Below are 19,258 nucleotides of genomic sequence, written 5' to 3' on the forward strand. Positions count from 1 at the left end.
GATCAACAGAATCCTTCCTCTGCAGTAAAGCTGTGTCTTAGAATCCGAGTGGCTTTGCCCATTCATTACCACCAAGCATAAACATATACTATTAAATAGGATTGTCCAATATTTTAACTCTCTGTACCACATGTGGCAAACACATGGCCCGAGGGCTGAATCCGGCCCTCCACCTTGTTTTATCTGGCCCGGCACCTTGTTTCTACCCAGCGGCAGTGCCGAGCTCCCACTTAACTATTAAGGAGTAGTTGTATTTACACAGTCCTAAAATTACATTTGGCCCTTTGAAGGCCCCCAGGGAAAATGAGTTTTGACACCCCTGCTCTGTACAATAAAGTGAAAAATTAGAAAACTGGACACTTATTTCATTATAATTTCAAACTTGCTTTATCTTGATTTATGATTGATATTTAATAAAGAGTGTTTGTTATACTTTTGGTTTTTACCTTCTGGTAAAGTCTTAATGAAATTTGATGATCCCTAAATAAACAGGAAGGTGCTACTTACAGGAACCCTGTGACACCTTTGCAACTAACAAGTTGTTTTGCAAAGTGAGTAATTTTATCTCTAACTTATGAATTTACAAGTAAAATTGTTCAGTAGTTCAGATAATAATGTTTTCTATCAAATAATATAAAAGGAATAATATCCCAAGGGTGATGGGAAGAATGACAACTGCACAGAAACTTTTTTATTTCATCTCTCTCCTTTCAATGATAGTGACTATTTCTTGAGTTCTTTTCTATGCAGGTACTGTGCTAAATGCTTTACGAACATCATTTAATTTAATTTTAATGGGGAAACAAAGTTTGGAGAGGTTAGAGGTGAGGTCCTATATTTTTAGAAGATTTCTGGTGACCTTATTAACACTAGTAAGAGAAAACACAACATATGTAACAATGTTTTAAAGAGTTTTAAAGACCCAGTTATGAACTTGAGATTGAATATTTAGGAAAACATTGTGATATTGAAGAACTGGAACAGGAAGAATGGGGAGATTTTCACTATACATACTGAAGAATCAGTTGATATTTCTATGGCTAGCAGCTGGTGGAGATGAATAAGCCCTACAGATATTCTCTGACCTCATTAATTCTGGGAAAAGACATTTGCCTGGAGATAAAAAGGGGGATGTATATCTGCTGTGTGTTGCTTTTTCCAGCTTCAACTCCACTCCCACCTATTATGGAAACTTGTACTAAGCAATCTGCTTCAATTTCTACTTTAAAACAAAGAGTAGTAGTTATCTACTTCTAGGTGTATGGATTCTTCAAATGGAATATGTTTAAAATTGAACTCACTATCTTTCTCCCTGTCTTGGCCTTATATGCCTCTTTAGTTGCTACATTTTTTTTTCTTCTTTTCAGAAGCAAATTATTTGAATAAAAGAGTCTTCACTTCTTCCTTCCATTTCTTAAAAAAATGTATGTATTTATTTTTAAAGAGAGGGGGATGGAGAGAGAAAGAGAGAGAGAATCAACTGACTGATTTTAACGCATGCCCTAGACCAGGGACCAAACCTGCAACCCCGGCATGTGCCCGGACCTGAAATCAAACTAGCGACCTTTTGCTTTGCGGGACAGTGCCCAACCCAGCCACACTGGCCTTGCTTCCATTTCTTAATCTCCTATTTCTTGCTAAAATCAAACTTGGCTTCTGTCCTCACTCTTTGAAACTTCTTTAACTCGGGCCACCAGTGACCCTTAAAAAAACAAACACACCTTAATAAGGTATAAGTTACATATGATAAAAGTCACTCATTTGAAGTGTTTAATTCTGTGATTTGAAGCAAATTTATAGAATTGTACAACCACTGGCACAATCCAATTTCTGAACATTTTTATTATCCCTTTGTAGTAACTCACTTTTTAAGAACATAATCGGTGAACAATTTTCAGTTCACAACTTGATAACTGCTCTAACATTTAGCACTGCTAACCACTCCTTTCATTTGGAACTTTCTCCTCCTTTCTTTCTGGGCACCACTCTCTCTGCTTCCCTCCTAACTTTCTAGTATTCCTTCAGAAGTTACTTTCTTTGCCTCAATTTAAATGTCGCTGCTCCGTAAGGTTCTGTCCTGACCTCTCAGCCTATGCTCTGTTTAGGTAATCACATCCATCCTCATGACCACAACTGCCACCTGTAAGCGGATGACTCCTAAGTCTCTTATTTCCAGCTCAGACTTGTGCTGTGGGCTCCAGGCTGGTATAGTAGTAAAAATACTTACTATCAGCAATGGTTCTTCTCTTGAGTTCTGTCTATGATAAAATGCAAAAATAGAAAACTCACCAAATTAGGATATCAAAACCTGTTCTTCTTAAAGGAATTAAGATTTGCCTATATCTTATTAAATTTCAAGTGGTGGATGATATCTGAAGTCTATAGACCATAATATACTCTTCTTAGTAGATCTTATAAGTTAGAGTTTTAATTTATTTGCATCTCTATTATTTACTTTATTCTAATTTACTTAATTTTTTTTTTGTCTCACTGGGAGATTGATGTAAACTCAAGAGCAGGAACCAAGTCTTTTCCTACTTTGTGTTTCTGTTGTGGGCAGTTAGGCAGATACTAGGAAAGCAAGGACAATGGGCCAGGTACAGAAGGTCACCAGGGTGGAAAGCCAAGGGTGCCTAGCAACAGGCAAAACTGGGAAAACAAGGACCTTGCCCCCAGGGTGACCTTTCCTCTCTGAGATATCACTGGTCATGCAGTTTAAAACCCCCAACCTTTCATATCACTGGTCATGAGGTTCAGACCTTCCCTGACCTTTCCTCCTCTGGCATGTTGCTAATCATGCAGGTTAGACCCCTTAGAGGGGGAACAGACAAGGGAACAGAGACTAGCCCTTAAGCATTAAGCCCCCAGGACAATGAGGTTCTGACCCACATTGAATACAGGTAGGCCTCAGTTGTGATCTATTGAGATCCACCGCCCTTAAAGTCCCCACACTTAGGAGCCCTTATGACAGAGAACCCAGTGTGCTCCCCCTCTCCAAAGCATGCCTACAGCTTTCCTGCCCCACCAGGCTTGTTACATTCACCTTTCTCCCTCCTGAGTTCCAAGGGCCCTTCTTTTGCCTCTGTAACTTGTTTCTTGAGCTCATTTCTTCTACCTCTGTGACTTTCTAAATCAACTTTCTCTTATAGTTTGAGTCTTGGCTCTGATTGTTTCTTAGCAAGAACTCAAGTAACCAGATTGCTGAACCAAGGTCCAGTCTAACCTTACCAGTGTAACACCTGGCGCTGTTCTTGCTGCCAACATTTCCAGTAAGAAAGCACAGTGCTTGGTACACAGTAGGTAGGCAAAAGTGTTTGTAGAGTGAATAAATAAACAAATGAATGCACTGAGTCAGAGCTTACATGAACCTGAATTGGTGTTATTATAGTGAACATTGATGGTGGGCTGCTAACTATCATTTTTGATGTGTTCCTCTTTATAACAAAATTAGAACTTTATTATAATGATCCATCTTCCTCCACACAGCAGTATGCTTTTGTAATCCAGTAATAGTAATCCCATTTTTCTTGCCAGTGACAGATTTAGGATGGGTGTATGAAGAACTGGCCAAAGAGGTGTCATGGGGAGCTTTTGGGAGGAGTGCTGGAAGACGTTTTCCACTTATAAACAGAGATACTAAGAAGCATCTTTTTTCTTTGGACTTTATAGTGTCTAGATGTGTCAACTTGAATTATGACAGCCATCTTGTGATTGTTGAGGAAGGTGGTATCTAAGAACAAAGTCAATACAAGGAGGAAAGCAGAGCAGAAAGATAGCAGCACCTGGTATTTGCGGACATTGCTGAGTGGAAGTGAACCAACTGAAGCTGTCCTAGCTCGAGACTTCTTTATGTAATTTGCCTATTGTTTAAACTATTTGGAGTTGGATTTTCTGTTTCTTTTTTTGAAGCTGAAAAATACCTAAGTGCTCATGTTAGTAAGTAGATAGCACAGCAAACAACCTATGCCTTTGTTTTTTCCTCAGCGGATGACGGTGGAGCTGGACAAAGGGCACGTGTCAGCCCTGTGGTTATCTGTTGTCTGTGTTGGGCCACAGCTGCAGCGTAGATGTCCTTGCAGGCCTCCTCTGGAAGACTGTTTGCACACACCAACCTTGGTAGTCTCACATCTTGGCAACAAAAAGCAACAATTAGCATGTCAGGAAAAGCCAGGAACACAGATTTTTAAGACCAATGATTTAGAAACTAATTGCTTTTACTGATGAAACTAATGAGAATTTTCAGTCTGCCTCTGCTACCCCAATGCTGACATTTCAACCCAAAGAAAGAGTCCTGCTAGTAAGTTTCAGGACACTTGAAGATATACAAGCAGAAGTAAGGCCGGCTTGAGTGTGGTTGGTAGGGTAATAATATGGGTGTAATAATGTATAGTTTTAATTTGAATATTTCACCTAAAATGGCATATGGTGTGCTTGAATGTGATATTGTTATGTTACAGAATTATGGGCTTATGATTTTGTAATAAAAGATTTTGTAATAAAAAAGGGGTGTTACTCGTGCCAGGCCTTGTATGTTGATACTGATTCTTTGTAGTTATTACAATATTTTATGCAAGTTTCAGTATTTTTACCTTTTTCTCTGCCTCTTTCATCTACTCAATTCTGTTAGTATAGAAACAGCTGAGATTTCACCCTTGTCATAAGCACAGCAATTATGAAGTAACCTTTCTCTCCTCTAATTACTCTTACAACACTGATTATTTGACAATTGGTCATGCAGTGCTTTGTGAAATCTCTATTTATTGTTTTGAAATGTTGTTCAAATCTTTATTATTTAACTTTCATATGTCTTTCCTGTTTAATTACATTGTAAGCTCCTCTGTGGCAGAATATATGTCAAGGTATCCCTCCAAAGCACTTCATTGATTGAAAACCAAATTGTCAATTTATTAAGTTATCCAATAAACAAATCATTGTTTGTTGTACATTTTTAATATACACTGTTAAGAGTGTTTAGAGGGAAGAAATTTAGCAAAGGAGTTAAAAATCTCATTAGAAATTTTCTTTGTATTTTGTTGCTGAGAGCTAAGCAGATATTTGGGATTTCAAAAACATCCTTACTTTACTGCCTGAAGTGTATAGGAATTCAATGGTAATAGGTATGGGAATCAAATAAGACAGTATTTGTTTAAGTGTTTATATGAAGTTGAACCCCCACAGTTTATTTTTTTCTCCCCCTTCCTTAAAACAAAGCACATTGCCTCATGTTTCATCTGTCCTTAACAAATGTTGAAACATACTAAACAATGTATACAGTCTTGGGAATAGGTTCATGCATATTTGTTGTACTGTTATGTTTTAATAGACTTTCTATTTTAGAGCAGTTTTAAATTCATAGCAGTTTTAAGGAAAGTATAGGGATTTCCCACGTCTCTTGCCCCGACACACGTATAGCCTCCCTCATTATCAATACCCTCCACCAGGGTGCAGTAATTCTTGTCATTGCTGAACCTACATTGGCACCTTATTGTCACCCAAAGACCATAGTTTACTATTGATGTTGAACACTTTATGGATATGGGCAGATGCATAATGACATGTATCCACCATTAGTCCTAAAATTACCCGTTCAACCCTCCCTCCTTTCCTCTAAACCCTGGCAACACTGATCCTTCTACTGTCTCCATAGTTTTGGCTTTTCTAGAAACATGAATATTCAACATAAACATCCAGTTAACATAACATTAAAATCTTTTTCACCCTATCAGAATGAAAATAATAAACCATACCTGTGACAATGTACATAACATGATAGGTTGGTAGTTATTTATTTTTACTTTTTAAAAAAGATTTTATTTATTTATTTTTAGACCAGGGAGGGGAGGGAGAAAGAAAGGGAGAGAAACATCAATGTGTGGTCGCCTCTCTTATGCTCCCTATTGGGGACCTGGCCCGCAACCCTGGCATGTGCCCTTATTTGGAGTTGAACCGGTGACCCTTTTGTTCACAGGCCGGTACTCAATCCACCGAGCCACACCAGCCAGGGCTATTTTTACTTTTTTTTTTAGATATAATTCACATACCATAAAATTCATCCTTTTAAAGTGTACAATTCAGTGGGTTTTATTATAGTCACAATGTTGTGCAACTATTGTGTAACTACAATCACTATCTAATTCCAGATAGTTTCATCACCCCCAAATGGAAGAACTAACATGTGACCTTTTGTGTCTGGCTTCTTAGCATACTGTTTTGGAGTTTAAGCCATGTTATCTCATGTATCAGCACTTCATTCCTTTTAATGGTAGAATAATATTCCATTGTATGGATATGCTGGGTTTGGTTACCCACCTAGAAGTTGAGGAATATTTGGGTTGTTTCCATTTTTTGGCTATTAGGAATAATGCTCCTGTGAACATTTTGGTACAAGGTTTTGTGTGGATATATGTTTTCAGTTCCCTGGGTCTGTACCTAGAAGTAGAATTGCTGATAGCCCTATGTTTAACATTGTGAGGACATGTCAAACTGATTTCCAAAGAGGTTGCACCATTTTATATTCCCAACAGCAATGTATGATAGTTTGAAGTGCTCCACATCTATTCTGATACTTGTTATCACCTGTGTTTTTAATTATCAGCCATCCTAGTGAGTTTGAAGCAATATCTTATTGTGGTTTTGATTTATGTTTTCCTAGTGACTAATTATGCTGAGCATCTTTTCATTTGGTTATTGGTCATTTAATGTCTTCTTTGAAGAAATGTCTGTTCAATTCTATTTTTGTTTTTAATTGGGTTGTTTTTCTTTTTATTGTTGAGTTGTAAAAGTTCTTTATATAATCTGGCCATGACTGGGTGCTCAGTGGGTTGGGTGTAGCTCCGCAAAGAAAAATGCTGCCATTTGATACTGAGGGCACATGCCTTGGTCGCAAGCCAGGTCCCCTGTTGGGTGTGTGCAAGAGGCAACCAACTGATGTTCCTTTTGCACATTGATGTTTCTCTCCCTCTCTTTCTCCCTCTCTTCACCTCTCTCTGAAAAGTAAACAAATAAAATCTTTTTTAAAAAGTTGTTATATATTCTGGATACTAGACCCTTATCAGATTTACGATTTGTAAATATTTTTCCCATTCTGAGTGTTTCTTTTCATTTTCATGACAGGATACTTTGGTGCATAATGGTTTTAATAATGCGGTTCGATTTATCAGTTTTCTTCATTACTTGTGTTTTTGTGTTATATCTAAGAGATCCAATCTAAGCTCACACTTACACTTGTGTTTTCTTCTAAGAGTTTTATAATTTTAGCTCTTATATTTTTTATTGATTTTAGGGAAAGAGAAAGGAATGGAGAGAGAGAGAGAAACATCACTTTGTTTCACTCATTTATGCATTCACTGATTGTTTCTTGTACATCCCCTGACTGAGAATTGAACTGCAACCTTGGTGTATTGGGACAATGCTCTAACCAACTGAGCTAGCTGGCTGGGGTGTCTTTGATCCATTTTGAGTTAATTTTTGTATATGATATGAGGTAGAGGGTCAAGATAATTCTTTAGCAAGTGGACATCAGTTGTCAAAGCACCAATTGTTGAAAAAGCTATGCTCTTTCCCTGTAAATTGTCTTGGCACCATGTTGAAAATCAATTGACCATAAGTGTATGGGTTTATTTTTGCAATATCAATTTTATTCCATTGATCTATATGTGTGTCCTTATGGCATTACTACACTGTTCATTGTTTTGACTATTCTGGGTTCTTTGAATTTCCATATGAATTGCAGGAGTAGCTTGAAAATTTCCGCAGCTGATATTTGGCTAGGGAATGTGTTGAATCTGTAGATCAATTTGGAGAATATTTCAATCTATTTTTGTTTGTTTTTATTTATTTTTAGATAGAGGGGAAGGGAGGGAGAGCAACATCAATGTGCAAGGTAAACATCCGTCAGTTGCCTCTCCCTCACCCCAACCTGGGGACCTGGCCTGCAACCCAGGCATGTGCCCTGACTGGGAATCAAACCAGTGACCCTTCGTTTCACAGGCCAGCACTCAATCCACTGGGCCACACCAGCCAGGGCAGTCTTTCCATCTTAATATTAAGTTTACCAATCAATGAACAAGGGACCTCTTTCCATTTAGTTAGGTTTTCTTTCATTTCTTTCAATGCTATTGTTTGCAGTGGTATTTTGCAGTATAACTATCTTGTATTTATTTTGTTAAATTTATTTTTAAATACATTATTCTTTCTGATGTATTGTAAATACAATAGAATTGTTTCCTAAATTTCAGATTCTATTGTCATTACTAGTGAATAGAAGATTTTTGTATATTTTTTTGTATTTTGCAATCTCCATGAACTAATTTACTATCAGCTCTGAAAGAGTGTGTGTGTGTGTGTGTGTGTGTGTGTAAGGATTGCATATATACAAGATCATGTCATCTGCAAATAAAGATAGTTACATTTTATATTTATTCCTTTCCAATTAGCATTTCTTTTTATTTCTTAACCGACATGACTAGAAGTTTGACTATGAGGTTGAATACAAATGGTCAGAGTGGTCATTCTTGTTCCTGATCTTGGATGGAAATCATTCCATCTTTAAACCCTAAGTATGATTTTAGCTTTGGGTTTTTCATAGGCATGCTTTATGCAGCTGAGGAAATTCCCTTCTGTCACTAGTTTGTTGAGTATTTTTCTTATGGAAGGGTGTTGGATTTTGTCAAATTATTATTCTGTGTCTATTGAGATTATTCTGTGTTTTTGTGCTTTATTCAATTCATATGGTATATTACATTCATTGATTTTTCATATTTCAACACAACAGACCTTGCCTTCCTGGGGTAAATCTTACTTGGTTATGTTGCATACTCCTTTTCGCATGCGGCTGGATTAGTGGTTTTTTGAGGAATGGGTGCCTATATTCATAAGGAGTATTGTTCTGTAGTTTTCTTTTTCTTTTCGTTAGAAGTCTTCATGAACTTTTATATCAGGTTAATGCTTGCCTCATAGAATGAGTTGGGAAGTGTTACCTCATCACCTACATTTTGGAGTAATCTGTGAAGGACTAGTACTAATTCAAATTTAAATATTTGGCAGAATTCATCAGTGCAGACATCTGGTTCTTGGAATGTTTTTTGATTACTAATTTTATCTCTTTACTTGTTATAGCTGTATTCAGATTTTCTGTTGTGTCAGTTTTGATAGTTGTGTCTTTCTTGGAATTTGGTCATCTCGTCTAGGTTATCTAATTATTTTTTCAAATTATAAGAAAAAGTTTATTTAGAAAGTTGCAGGGGTAGTAGAAGTCAGCCAGCTAGGCTGAGCAGGCTCAGGAAAGAAGTTACAGAAACAAAAGAGGGGCCCTTGGAGTTTAGGAAAAAGGCACAATAAGGCACCTAGGAGTGGGGGGAAAAGAGGGAAAGGAAAGGCAAGGGTGTGCTCCCGGTAGGGGACTTCATCTAGGTTATCTAATTTATATGATCATTTTTATTTCTATAGTTTTGGTAATAATGTCCCCTCTTTACTCCTGATTTTAGCAATTTGAGTCTTCTCTTTTTTTTCTTGATTAGTCTAGCTGAGGGTTAATTTTGTCACTCTTCAAAGATTAACTTTTGACTTCATTGATTTTCTCTATAGTTTTCTATTCTTATTTCACATATTTCTGCTTTAATCAGTATTATATCCTTCTTTCTGCTTCCTCGTGTGTCCTTTTTTTTTAGTTTCTTTTTTTTTTTAAGATTTTATTTTTTTAGAGAGGGGAAGGGAGAAAGAGGGAGAGAAATATCATTGTGTGGTTGCCTCTCGCATACCCCCTACTGGGGACCTGGCCTGCAACCCAGGCATGTGCCCTTCCTGGGAATCAAACCAGGGACACTTTGGTTTTCAGGCCAGCACTCAACCACTGAGCCACAGCAGCCAGGGCTTTTTTAGTTTCTTAAGGTAGAAGGTTAAGCTATTGTTTTGAGGTCTGCCTTTTTAAAAAATACGGGAATCCACAGCTGTAAATTTCTAAGTACTACTTTTGCTGCATCCCATGAGTTTTGGTATGTTGTGTTTCCTTTTTCATTTGTCTTCATATATTTTTTAGTTTGCCCTGTGCTTTCTTCTTTGACCTATTGTTCATTTAAAAGTATGTTGTTTAATTTCACATTTGTGTGGGTTTCCCAAACTTCCTTCTGTTCATTCCATTGTGATTAAGGAACCTAGTTTGTGTGATTTCAGTCCTTTTAAATGCATTGTTCCTTGTTTTATGACCTAAGATATGGTCTATCCTGGAGAATATTCCATGTGCACTTGAGTTATTATACACACTTTGCTGTGATTGGATGTAACATTCTACAGATGTCTGTTAGGATTAGTATAGTTCTGTTAGTATAGAATGTTGTTAAACTCTCTTTTTTTAATGATTAATCCTCCTATCTTCTGATAGCACCTCACCCTAGTACTTTAGTATACTTAGTTATCTGAGTCCAGAGCCTCTTGCATTCAATTCCCCCACAGAGAGGGATTTTATAACTACTGTTTGTATAGTCTTTGATACAATTCCCTTGTTTTTGACCCCTTTCTTTACCTCTGCCTTTTGTGGTACCTGGTGCTTCACATTCCGGAGTCTTTCTGGGGTTCTACTTGGCAGATTTGGTTGCTTCTTTTTACTTTCCCCTTCAGTAAGCATTGTCTATGCTCTGTTTAGTCAGTTGCCATTGTTCTATCTTTGTCTCCCAACTTAAAATATTATGGTTCTGGGTTACAGGTATCAAAGACAGAGTTTCCATTTTTATTTTTTACTTTTGTTTTGGAATAATTTCAGAAAAGGAAAGAGGCAGAAACATCTTTAATCTACCATCCTAAAACTTGAAGTTTGCTGAATTTTTCTGAATAATGTTGTGGTTTATTATCTCACTGGATAATAAACTACTGAAATAATTTTGATATTTTTTGATTTTTACATAAAATAAAGTTTGCATCACTTTATGCTATCCAACAATCTTAAGAAACATTCACTAAAGGATGGTTTCTCTTGGCATCTTAGAAAACAACCATTTGGCTGTATGGTCTGTTGGCATTTCAGGGCAAACAATATTGGTCTCACGTTTCTGTCCTAAGATGCACTGTTCTTTACACAAACAACAGTGAAAGCAATTGTTCTCTTCTGTTCAGGGAGTGATATTTCTTAGTAGGAGATGCAATGCAATGATTCACTCTTCTGTACATCTTCGGGGAGACTTTATTATTTGCGGGGGAGAGAGTGTGAGAGGAGAGCTCCAGCAATGTCTCAGGTATTACACATTCTTGACTAGTATAAAAAGAAGAACCTCTTCCCCCACTGCAATTTCAAAGCTTGGAAGTAACACCCCACATCTAAGGCTCTGAGAAATCAAATTATTCATAAAAAGGACCATGATTCACATGAACAGAAATGGAATTATCAAAAAATAGATTCTGTAGATCAATCTGTCACAAAAATACCTTCTGACTTACTTTATAAATTGTCTATAATCAGAGGAAGGACCATTCCTTCTCCTTGTCCTTAACTAAATATACTTCTACCATGTAGGTCAAAGTATTTGGAAAATGGGTTTCGCCAAAAGGCCTCCCCCCTTTTTTTCTTTTAATCTTTCAAAAATAAGAGTTGCTTAAACGTACTGTAGTGCTCTTTTAATTGGTCACTTTCAATTACTGAGCATTTGTCATTTTTATGCTTTGTATATTGACCCATCATTATTTTTAGTATCAATGATTATAATAACCTGCATAGTGGGTTAGAAAGGCTTCACATTTGATGGGATTTGAATTCTTGCCAAAGCTATTTTTGTTTCCAATATGAGCAATATGATTTCAGTCCTTTTACCTGGATAGTTTTTCTCCTATTGATTTCTTACTTCTTCAAGAATAATAAATCCTTTTTTAAGGAGTAGTAAAAAAAAGGCAATTCTAGTTTGATAAAGTCTACTGTATTAGACACACATACACAGTATCAAGCGCCTAATGTGCAAAGAACTGTGCGAAGTGTTTTAAGGGATCGAAAGATGAGAATGTCAGATGCTTTCTGCTGCAAATAACAATGACAAAGACATATTCTGAAGATGTTATTAAATATAAAGACATTTATTACTTTGCTAAAAAGAAGTCCAGAGGAAGGCCAGTTCTGGGGGTGGTACAGTGGCTCACCAATGCCTTTTAAAAGCTTTCTGCTTACCCATCATCAATGGGTTGGCTTTTTCCTTCAGGATTACATATTAATGTTCACAAGATTTCTTAGCTCTCTCTATATAGCCTTATATAACCATATCCAATGGTAGAAAAATGGCAGTTTTTCCTCATGTATCCTTTTTCATCAGGGAAGAAAATTTATCTTAGAAGTCTCCAGGATACTTCCTTCATCTGCCAATGGCTCAGATCAAGTTAGGTGCCTGTAGCTTAGCTGAAGGGAACCTGAAAAGTATCTGTCAGTTCCAATACATATTGTGGAAATGTGTGTGTATGTATTGTTGGAGAGACAACCACTGTGTCTGCCACAAGAATATGATGAAATCTCAGTCCTCCTTCAAGGAGGTTTGTGTCTCTTGGGGTAGAAAGAAAAGCTGTAATATTACAATTTCTGTGTGGTAGCTTCCTGGACACACTAATGGGCTTCAAATTAACAATCCATTTTAAATCAATAAAAGAAATATGCTCTGGGTATTTTCAATTTGGAGCTTCCAAAAGCTGTCCTCTCTCACCTGTGGTAGTAAATACACAATACAATATACAGATAATGTATTATATTGAATTGACCAAAAAGTCCATTTAGTTCCATAAAATAAAAGACACTTTTTATTTTCACCAACAGCTTTATTGATTTGGATATTTTGACCATGTTGGCTATCTCTCATGTGGTACAACACTGATCTCAATTAATTTCTCAATTTGATTATTATGCAGTTCAAATGGTATATCCGACAGTGGCGCATCATTCTGCAAGAAACCTCTAGCATGAAACTTTGCAAACTACTTTTGACACATTTGAGCAGTCATAGCACCTTCTCCATAAACTGCACAAATCTTTTTTTCGCCTTTCAGTTCTGCTTTTACCTCTCTTGAAATAATAAAGCATAATATGCTGAAAATACTGTGTGTTTTCTTCCATCTTTGGTATTAAAGTGGCTACACAAAAATTCACCAATTTTGATAAGTTATTTTTTAAAATGCATGCTGATATGACAGCTGTCACAATACAAATGAACAAAATTGTTTAGAATGAAGTTAAAGACAACAAAGTGCTACCAGATCCATCTTACAGAAAAAAAACAAACGAACATTTTGGCCAACCTAATAGAATTGTATACCTGAAATCTATATAATTTTATTAGCCAGTGTCATCACAATATGTTCAATTAAAAAGTCAACAACAACAACAACAACAAAACACTGTCTTCTCCCATCAATTTTAAGTGGTGTTCGCTTTCTCCAAAGTGCCCTTCTCCTTCTATCTCCACATGCCCGAATTCCACTCAACCCTTTAAAGAAAGCTAAAAATAATCCCTCTTATTTATTTCATTTATTCAGGAAATATCTGTTGCATGCTTATTGTGTAGCAAGCATTCTGAAGTGTTGGAGATGCAGGACCTGAACTCTGACCTCATGGAGCTCACAGTCAGGTGGGGTAGACTGACAACTGATAATAATTAAGTAATGAAGAAGAATAGGTACAATGGGAGGACATGCAGGGGTACTTACACTATTGCTTTGGATGGGAGAAGAAAGGGAAGTCTTCTTGAAGACTTTTTAAAGATGATGTCTGAAGGATGAGTAAGAATTGAGGAATGGAAAGGAAGGGAAAAGAGAACAAACTATAGAAGTACAGCTTCAGAAGAGAATGAGACTGTGTGTGTCAATGCAAAATGCTACCTTAGAACATTAAAACTTCTCAGATAAGGTGGATTATACCACGCTTCTCTTCAAAATAATAGTAATATAATAGCATCTTGTCTAGGTGACTACAAAAAGCAAAGCAGCAGAGAGGAATTGATTCATCAAGTTCTGAAGGAAATATAATGTAATTATAATTTCAATCTTCATATGTTACTTCAAAAGTGATTTCAGAGCTTCTGGCCAAGATGGAGGGTAGGTAGATATGCTTTTCTTCCTCAAACAACCAGAAGAAGGATAATGACCAATTTAAAAATAAGAAAACAACCAGAACTGCCTGAAAATCAAACTATATGGAAGTCCGACAACTAAGGAGTTAAAGAAGAAACATTCATCCAGACCAGCAGGAGGGGTGGAGATGGGTGGGCAGCTGGGGTGGAGAGGATGCCCTGCAGGGCAGTGGCTGACAGACTGGACAGACACACATTTGGGTGTGGATAAAGTAGAAGGAACAACTGAGGAGCAAGAAACTGTGCAACTCAGGGGTCCAGCATGCAAAAATAAAGCCTGAAAACCTCTGGCTGTAAAAACCTGTGGGGCTTGTGACATCGAGAGAAACTGCCAGTCTCACAGGAGAGTCTGTTGGTGACACCCACATGGTCCTAGAATGCACACAAGCCCACCCACCTGGGAATCAGCACCAAGGCAGCACTTAAAAGGACAGAATTCATTTGTGGGAAGTGGAGGAAGTGACTGAAAGGGGAGCAAGAGCCAAGCAAGCAGCATTATTCCCTTTCTGACCCCTCCATCACATATAGTGCCACAATGCAGCAAAGTGGGTTGCCCTGCCCTGGAAAATACCTAAGGCTCTACCCCTTACAATGTAATGTGTGTGTCAAGACAAAGAAAGATGGCCAAATGAAAGAACAGATCAAAACTCCAGAAAGAGAACTAAGTGACAAGGAGATAGCCAACCTATCAAATGGAGAGTTCAAAACACTGGTAATCAGGATGCTCACAGAAACAACTGAGCATGGCCACAAAATAAAGGAAGAAGTGAAGGCTATACAAAGTGAAATAAGGAAAAATATACAGGGAACCAACAGTGATGGGAAGGAAACTGGGACTCATATCAATGGTTTGGAGCAAAAGGAAGAAAGAAACATTCAACCAGAACAGAATGAAGAAACAAGAATTCAAAAAAATGAGAAGAGGCTTAGGAACTTCAACACAACTTTAAACATACCAACATCTGAATCATAGGGCTGTCAGAAGGTGAAGAGGAAGAGAAAGAAACTGAACACTCATTTGAAAAAATGTTGAAGAATTTCCCCAATCTGGCAAAGGAAATAGACTTCCAGGAAGTCCAGGAAGTCCAGAGAGTCCCAAAGAAGTTGAACCCAAGGAGGAATACACCAAGACATATCATAATTAAATTACCCAAGATTAAAGATAAGGAGAGAATCTTAAAAGCAGCAAGAGAAAAGGAGACAGTTACCTACAAAGGAGTTCCCATTAGGCTATCAGCTGATTTCTCAAAAGAAACCTCACAGGCTAGAAGGGGCTGGGAAGAAGTACTCAAAGTCATGAAAAGCAAGGACCTACATCCAAGATTACTCTATTCAACAAAGCTATCATTTAGAATGAAAGGGCAGATAAAATGCTTCCCAGATAAGGTCAAGTTAAAGGAGTTCATCATCACCAAGCTCTTATTATATGAAATGTTAAAGGGACTTATCTAAGAAAAAGAAGATCAAACCTCTGAACAGTAAAATGACAACAAACTCACAACTATCAACAACTGAACCTATAAAAACAAAACAAAAAAACAAACAAATCACATAACTAGAAGAGGAACAGAATTACAAAAATGAAGATCACATGGAGGGTTATCAGTGGGAAGGGGGTAGAACGGGGAAGGTACAGGGAATAAGAAGCATAAACGGTAGGTACAAAATAGACAGGGGGAGGTTAAGAATAGTATAGAAAATGGAGAAGCCAAAGAACTTAGGTGTATGACCCATGGACATGAACTAAGGTTGGGGGGAATGCGGGAGGGACTAGGGATACCAGGCAGAGGAGGATGAAGGGGAGAACAAAATGGGACAACTATAATAGCAATAATCAATAAAATATACTTTAAAAAAGTTATTTCATCTCTGGTTGGTGTGCCTCAGTGGATTGAATGCAGGCCTAGGAAAGGTTGCAGATTCGATTTGTGGTCAGGCAGGGTACTTGCCTGTGTTTTAGGCCAGGTCCCCAGTTGGGGTTGTGTGAGAAGCAACCAATCAGTATTTCTCTTCCTTTCGTCTTCCTCCTTTCTCCTCCTTCCTGTCTCTCTAAACATAATAAATAAAATCTTTAAAAAAATTATTTTAGGAAACAGTGAAAACCTGGTACTCATTAGGAAAAAAAAAGCTATTCTTGTTTGCAAGAGCTTTTCTTTATAAATAGTCTCTTGGCATTTATTGTTCTTTGTGTGTGCCAGGCAGGGTTCTGGCTTATTGGCTGGGAAAGCCCTCCGAAACCTGACAAGCTACTTTTAAAAGTAAAAGCTACTTTAAAAAAATATTTAAAAAAATCCAATGTTCACTTGCCGTGGCTTGGCATCTCAGTTAGAGCATCGTTCTGATATGCCAAGGTTGTGGGTTGGATCGTCAGTCAGCGAACATACAAAAATCAACCAATGAATGTATCACCAAGTGGAACAACAAATCAATGTTTTTCTCTCTCTCACTCTTGAATCAATCAATAAAAAAAAATCAATAAAAAATAAAATAAATCAAATGTGTATAGCACAACTCAGATTTTTACCATTTTATTTTAGATGAATGTTCCAAATTCCTTCTGCCACTAGCTGAGAGAAGATGGTTTGGGAATATAGCTGTTGTCTTGATAGCCCAGAATAGATGACATTTTATGAACTCTGTTCCTCCCTTTAATTGATTCTAGTTCAATTTATTCTTAGTTTGAGAAGGCACTTGTTTGATTCTGCCATTTCTATAGCTAAGTAAATAATAATCCCCAGATAATGAGAAAATGTATATAAATGTACTTTGGATATGGTAAGACATGATCCACAAAAATAAGGACTTTTTTATGTACTTGGAAAGTAGTTTTGATACCTGTTTTTAAGTGTCCTCTTCAAGGGCGGAGATTACTTTTTTGGATGCTGTCCCAGAGCATGGTGAGTGTGGCTGAAGCATGGTGAGATGTGGATGCAAAATTCTCTAATTTGGTGATTCTTAACCATTCATTTATTCTTTTTAGTAATAGGGTTTGTTTTTTAAAAGTTTCAAATTTACAGAAAAATTGAGCAGATGTTACAGAAAGTTCCCATATACCTCTTCCTCAGGTTCTTCTATTATCTTACATTAGTACATGTTACAGTTAATGAACGAATATTGTTAAATGGTTATTAACTCGTCCTTCTTTATTCAGATTTCCTTAGTTTTTTGCCTAATATTCTTTTTCTATTCCAGAATCCCATTCAACTTAAAACTTATGTTCAGTTTTCATGTTATATCCACATTTCACTTAGTTGTCATGTCTCCTTAGGCTCCTTTTGACTGTGACATTAACCTTCATATGTTGGGTCATGAACTGGGTTGAAAATCTGCTGAAAACTATGGATTCTCTCTAAAGAAAAATGCACGTTTCAAATGTCTAATTTAAGGGAGGTCCACCCATAGCCAATTTAGAAGCCCTGTTTTAGGAGGAATGGACGATCTTTAATACATCCCCTTCCCCCACATTTGGGCTCAATCAGACTCTACCTCTAATTTATTGGGTGACCTTTTTGCAAAGTCCCCCCCACCCGCCCCCCGCAATGTGGGCGTCAATTTCACCACCTGTGCAATGAAGGCTTTGTTTTAGTGATGGCACAGGAGAAGGTGGGAGCCTCCTGGAGTTGTCAACATCTGAGGAACAAAGGCTAATAACATAAAACCAAGTCATGTCAAGCCAGGGGAGTGATGGGCTTATTAATAAAGAGGTTGCAGTTTCATTGGGGCGGGGGGGGGGGGCGGTGGAGCAGACAAAACCTGGGCTCTACTTTGTCTTTGTGGACTCTGTAAGTCATTTCCTTCCTTTGAGCTTCAGTTTCCTCATCTGCAGAAGTGTGGAGGCCCCTGCTTCTGGTAGTTATGAAACTCCTGGGAGCAACAGCTGAGAACGTACCTAGCAAGATATTGTGTCATGATTATGATAAGAACGAACATGGAGAAGGTAGGTAGGTGCAAGGGTGAAGGGCAGATCTCAGAAATGTGAAGCAGGCTGAGAGATCCAGATAGAGGAACTTAATACATATCTCAGCTTCCTGACCATATGTACACATTGCTAGGCAATTCCACTTCCATTCCCGCCCCGCCTCCGCCACACCTTCCTTCCCCTCCCTCAGGCTGTGACACGCCGCACTTCGCATGGCAGACACCGTAGACTTTTCGGCGAGGTAGAGCCACGCGCGCTCTCGCGCCGCCACCTCACTCCGGTCCCGTCCCGTCCCGCCTCTTCTCTCTCCCGATTGGCTTATCACGTAAGTGACGTACTCGACTCCGTATTCCACTCACTCCTCACTTTTGGGTTGCACCCCGCCTCCTCTTAGCTTCCAGTCAGTCAGTCGAAAGCGAACAGCCCCCGTCTCCGCGGCGCGGGAGAGCCAGGAGAGCCGGCTGAAGCAGGAAGGCGCAGGCTGTGGCGGGCGCGCGCACGCACGCACGCCTGTACGCACGCACGCCAATGGCCGGCGGGGCGGCAGGCTCGCGCCCGGGCTCGCCCTGTGCCGCGCCAGAGGCACGCGCACTCAGCAGATTGGGCTGCGGCGGCGGCGGCGGCGGCGGGTGCTGTGGGAGCTGAGGCGCTGCGTGTCAAAGGTCCTAGACGTCTGCGGCTCCGGCTCCGCCACCCTCAGCCTCTCACTCCAGTATCCGTGCCGGGTGCTGAGAACCGAAACGGCGCTAGCCTTGCGAATCCAGAGCATACTGCTCGCCTTCTTCCGACACCGCCCTCCTTCCCTACCCAGCCGTGGGCCTCGTTCTGTGCTAGGCTACTCCGCGGGGAGGCGGCGGCGACAGTTGCTTGTCTGTGGAGAGCAGTCCTGCCCCCAAGACTTGCTCCGCCGCCGGGCCCTGCAGGGGCCTAGAAAGCTCGGTGCCCGTCTTTCCTCTAGCCTTTTTCATCAGCCGGTTGGAGCAGCGTCGGTCCGGGAGGTCTCTGGGCTGAGGCGGCGGTAGCTCCTCCGGCTCCATCATGTCCGCGGGCGGAGACTTCGGGAATCCGCTGAGGAAATTCAAGCTGGTGTTCCTTGGAGAGCAGAGCGGTGAGTGGTTCCCCCACTCCTGGCAGCTGGCCGTGGCTTCCCCGCACCGCCCCCAGTGCGGCTGTTCCGTCCGCGGAGGCTCCTGCCGGCCTGGCCTTTGCTCTTGGTTCCACCCCTAGCCCTTCCCCCGGGTCGCCGACCTCT

At 39.2% G+C, this 19,258-nt stretch overlaps 1 protein-coding gene across 2 annotated transcripts in view; it reads left to right on the forward strand.

The window, feature by feature from the left end:
- Window positions 1-18,510: 18,510 nt before the first annotated feature.
- The window catches only part of RAB6A (RAB6A, member RAS oncogene family), a 64,156-nt gene continuing 63,408 nt past the window's right edge, over window positions 18,511-19,258 (forward strand). Inside the window, exon 1 of one of the 2 annotated variants that reach the window (XM_028515976.2) lies at window positions 18,511-19,114. In XM_028515976.2, the coding sequence (XP_028371777.1) occupies window positions 19,045-19,114 (70 nt within the window). In that variant the 5' untranslated portion in view covers window positions 18,511-19,044. The remainder of the gene's footprint in view (window positions 19,115-19,258) is intronic. The other variant, XM_028515975.2, reaches the window with a different exon arrangement.

This window comes from Phyllostomus discolor, chromosome 6 (genome assembly GCF_004126475.2).
Source record: "Phyllostomus discolor isolate MPI-MPIP mPhyDis1 chromosome 6, mPhyDis1.pri.v3, whole genome shotgun sequence".
Classification (NCBI taxonomy): Eukaryota; Metazoa; Chordata; class Mammalia; order Chiroptera; family Phyllostomidae; genus Phyllostomus; species Phyllostomus discolor.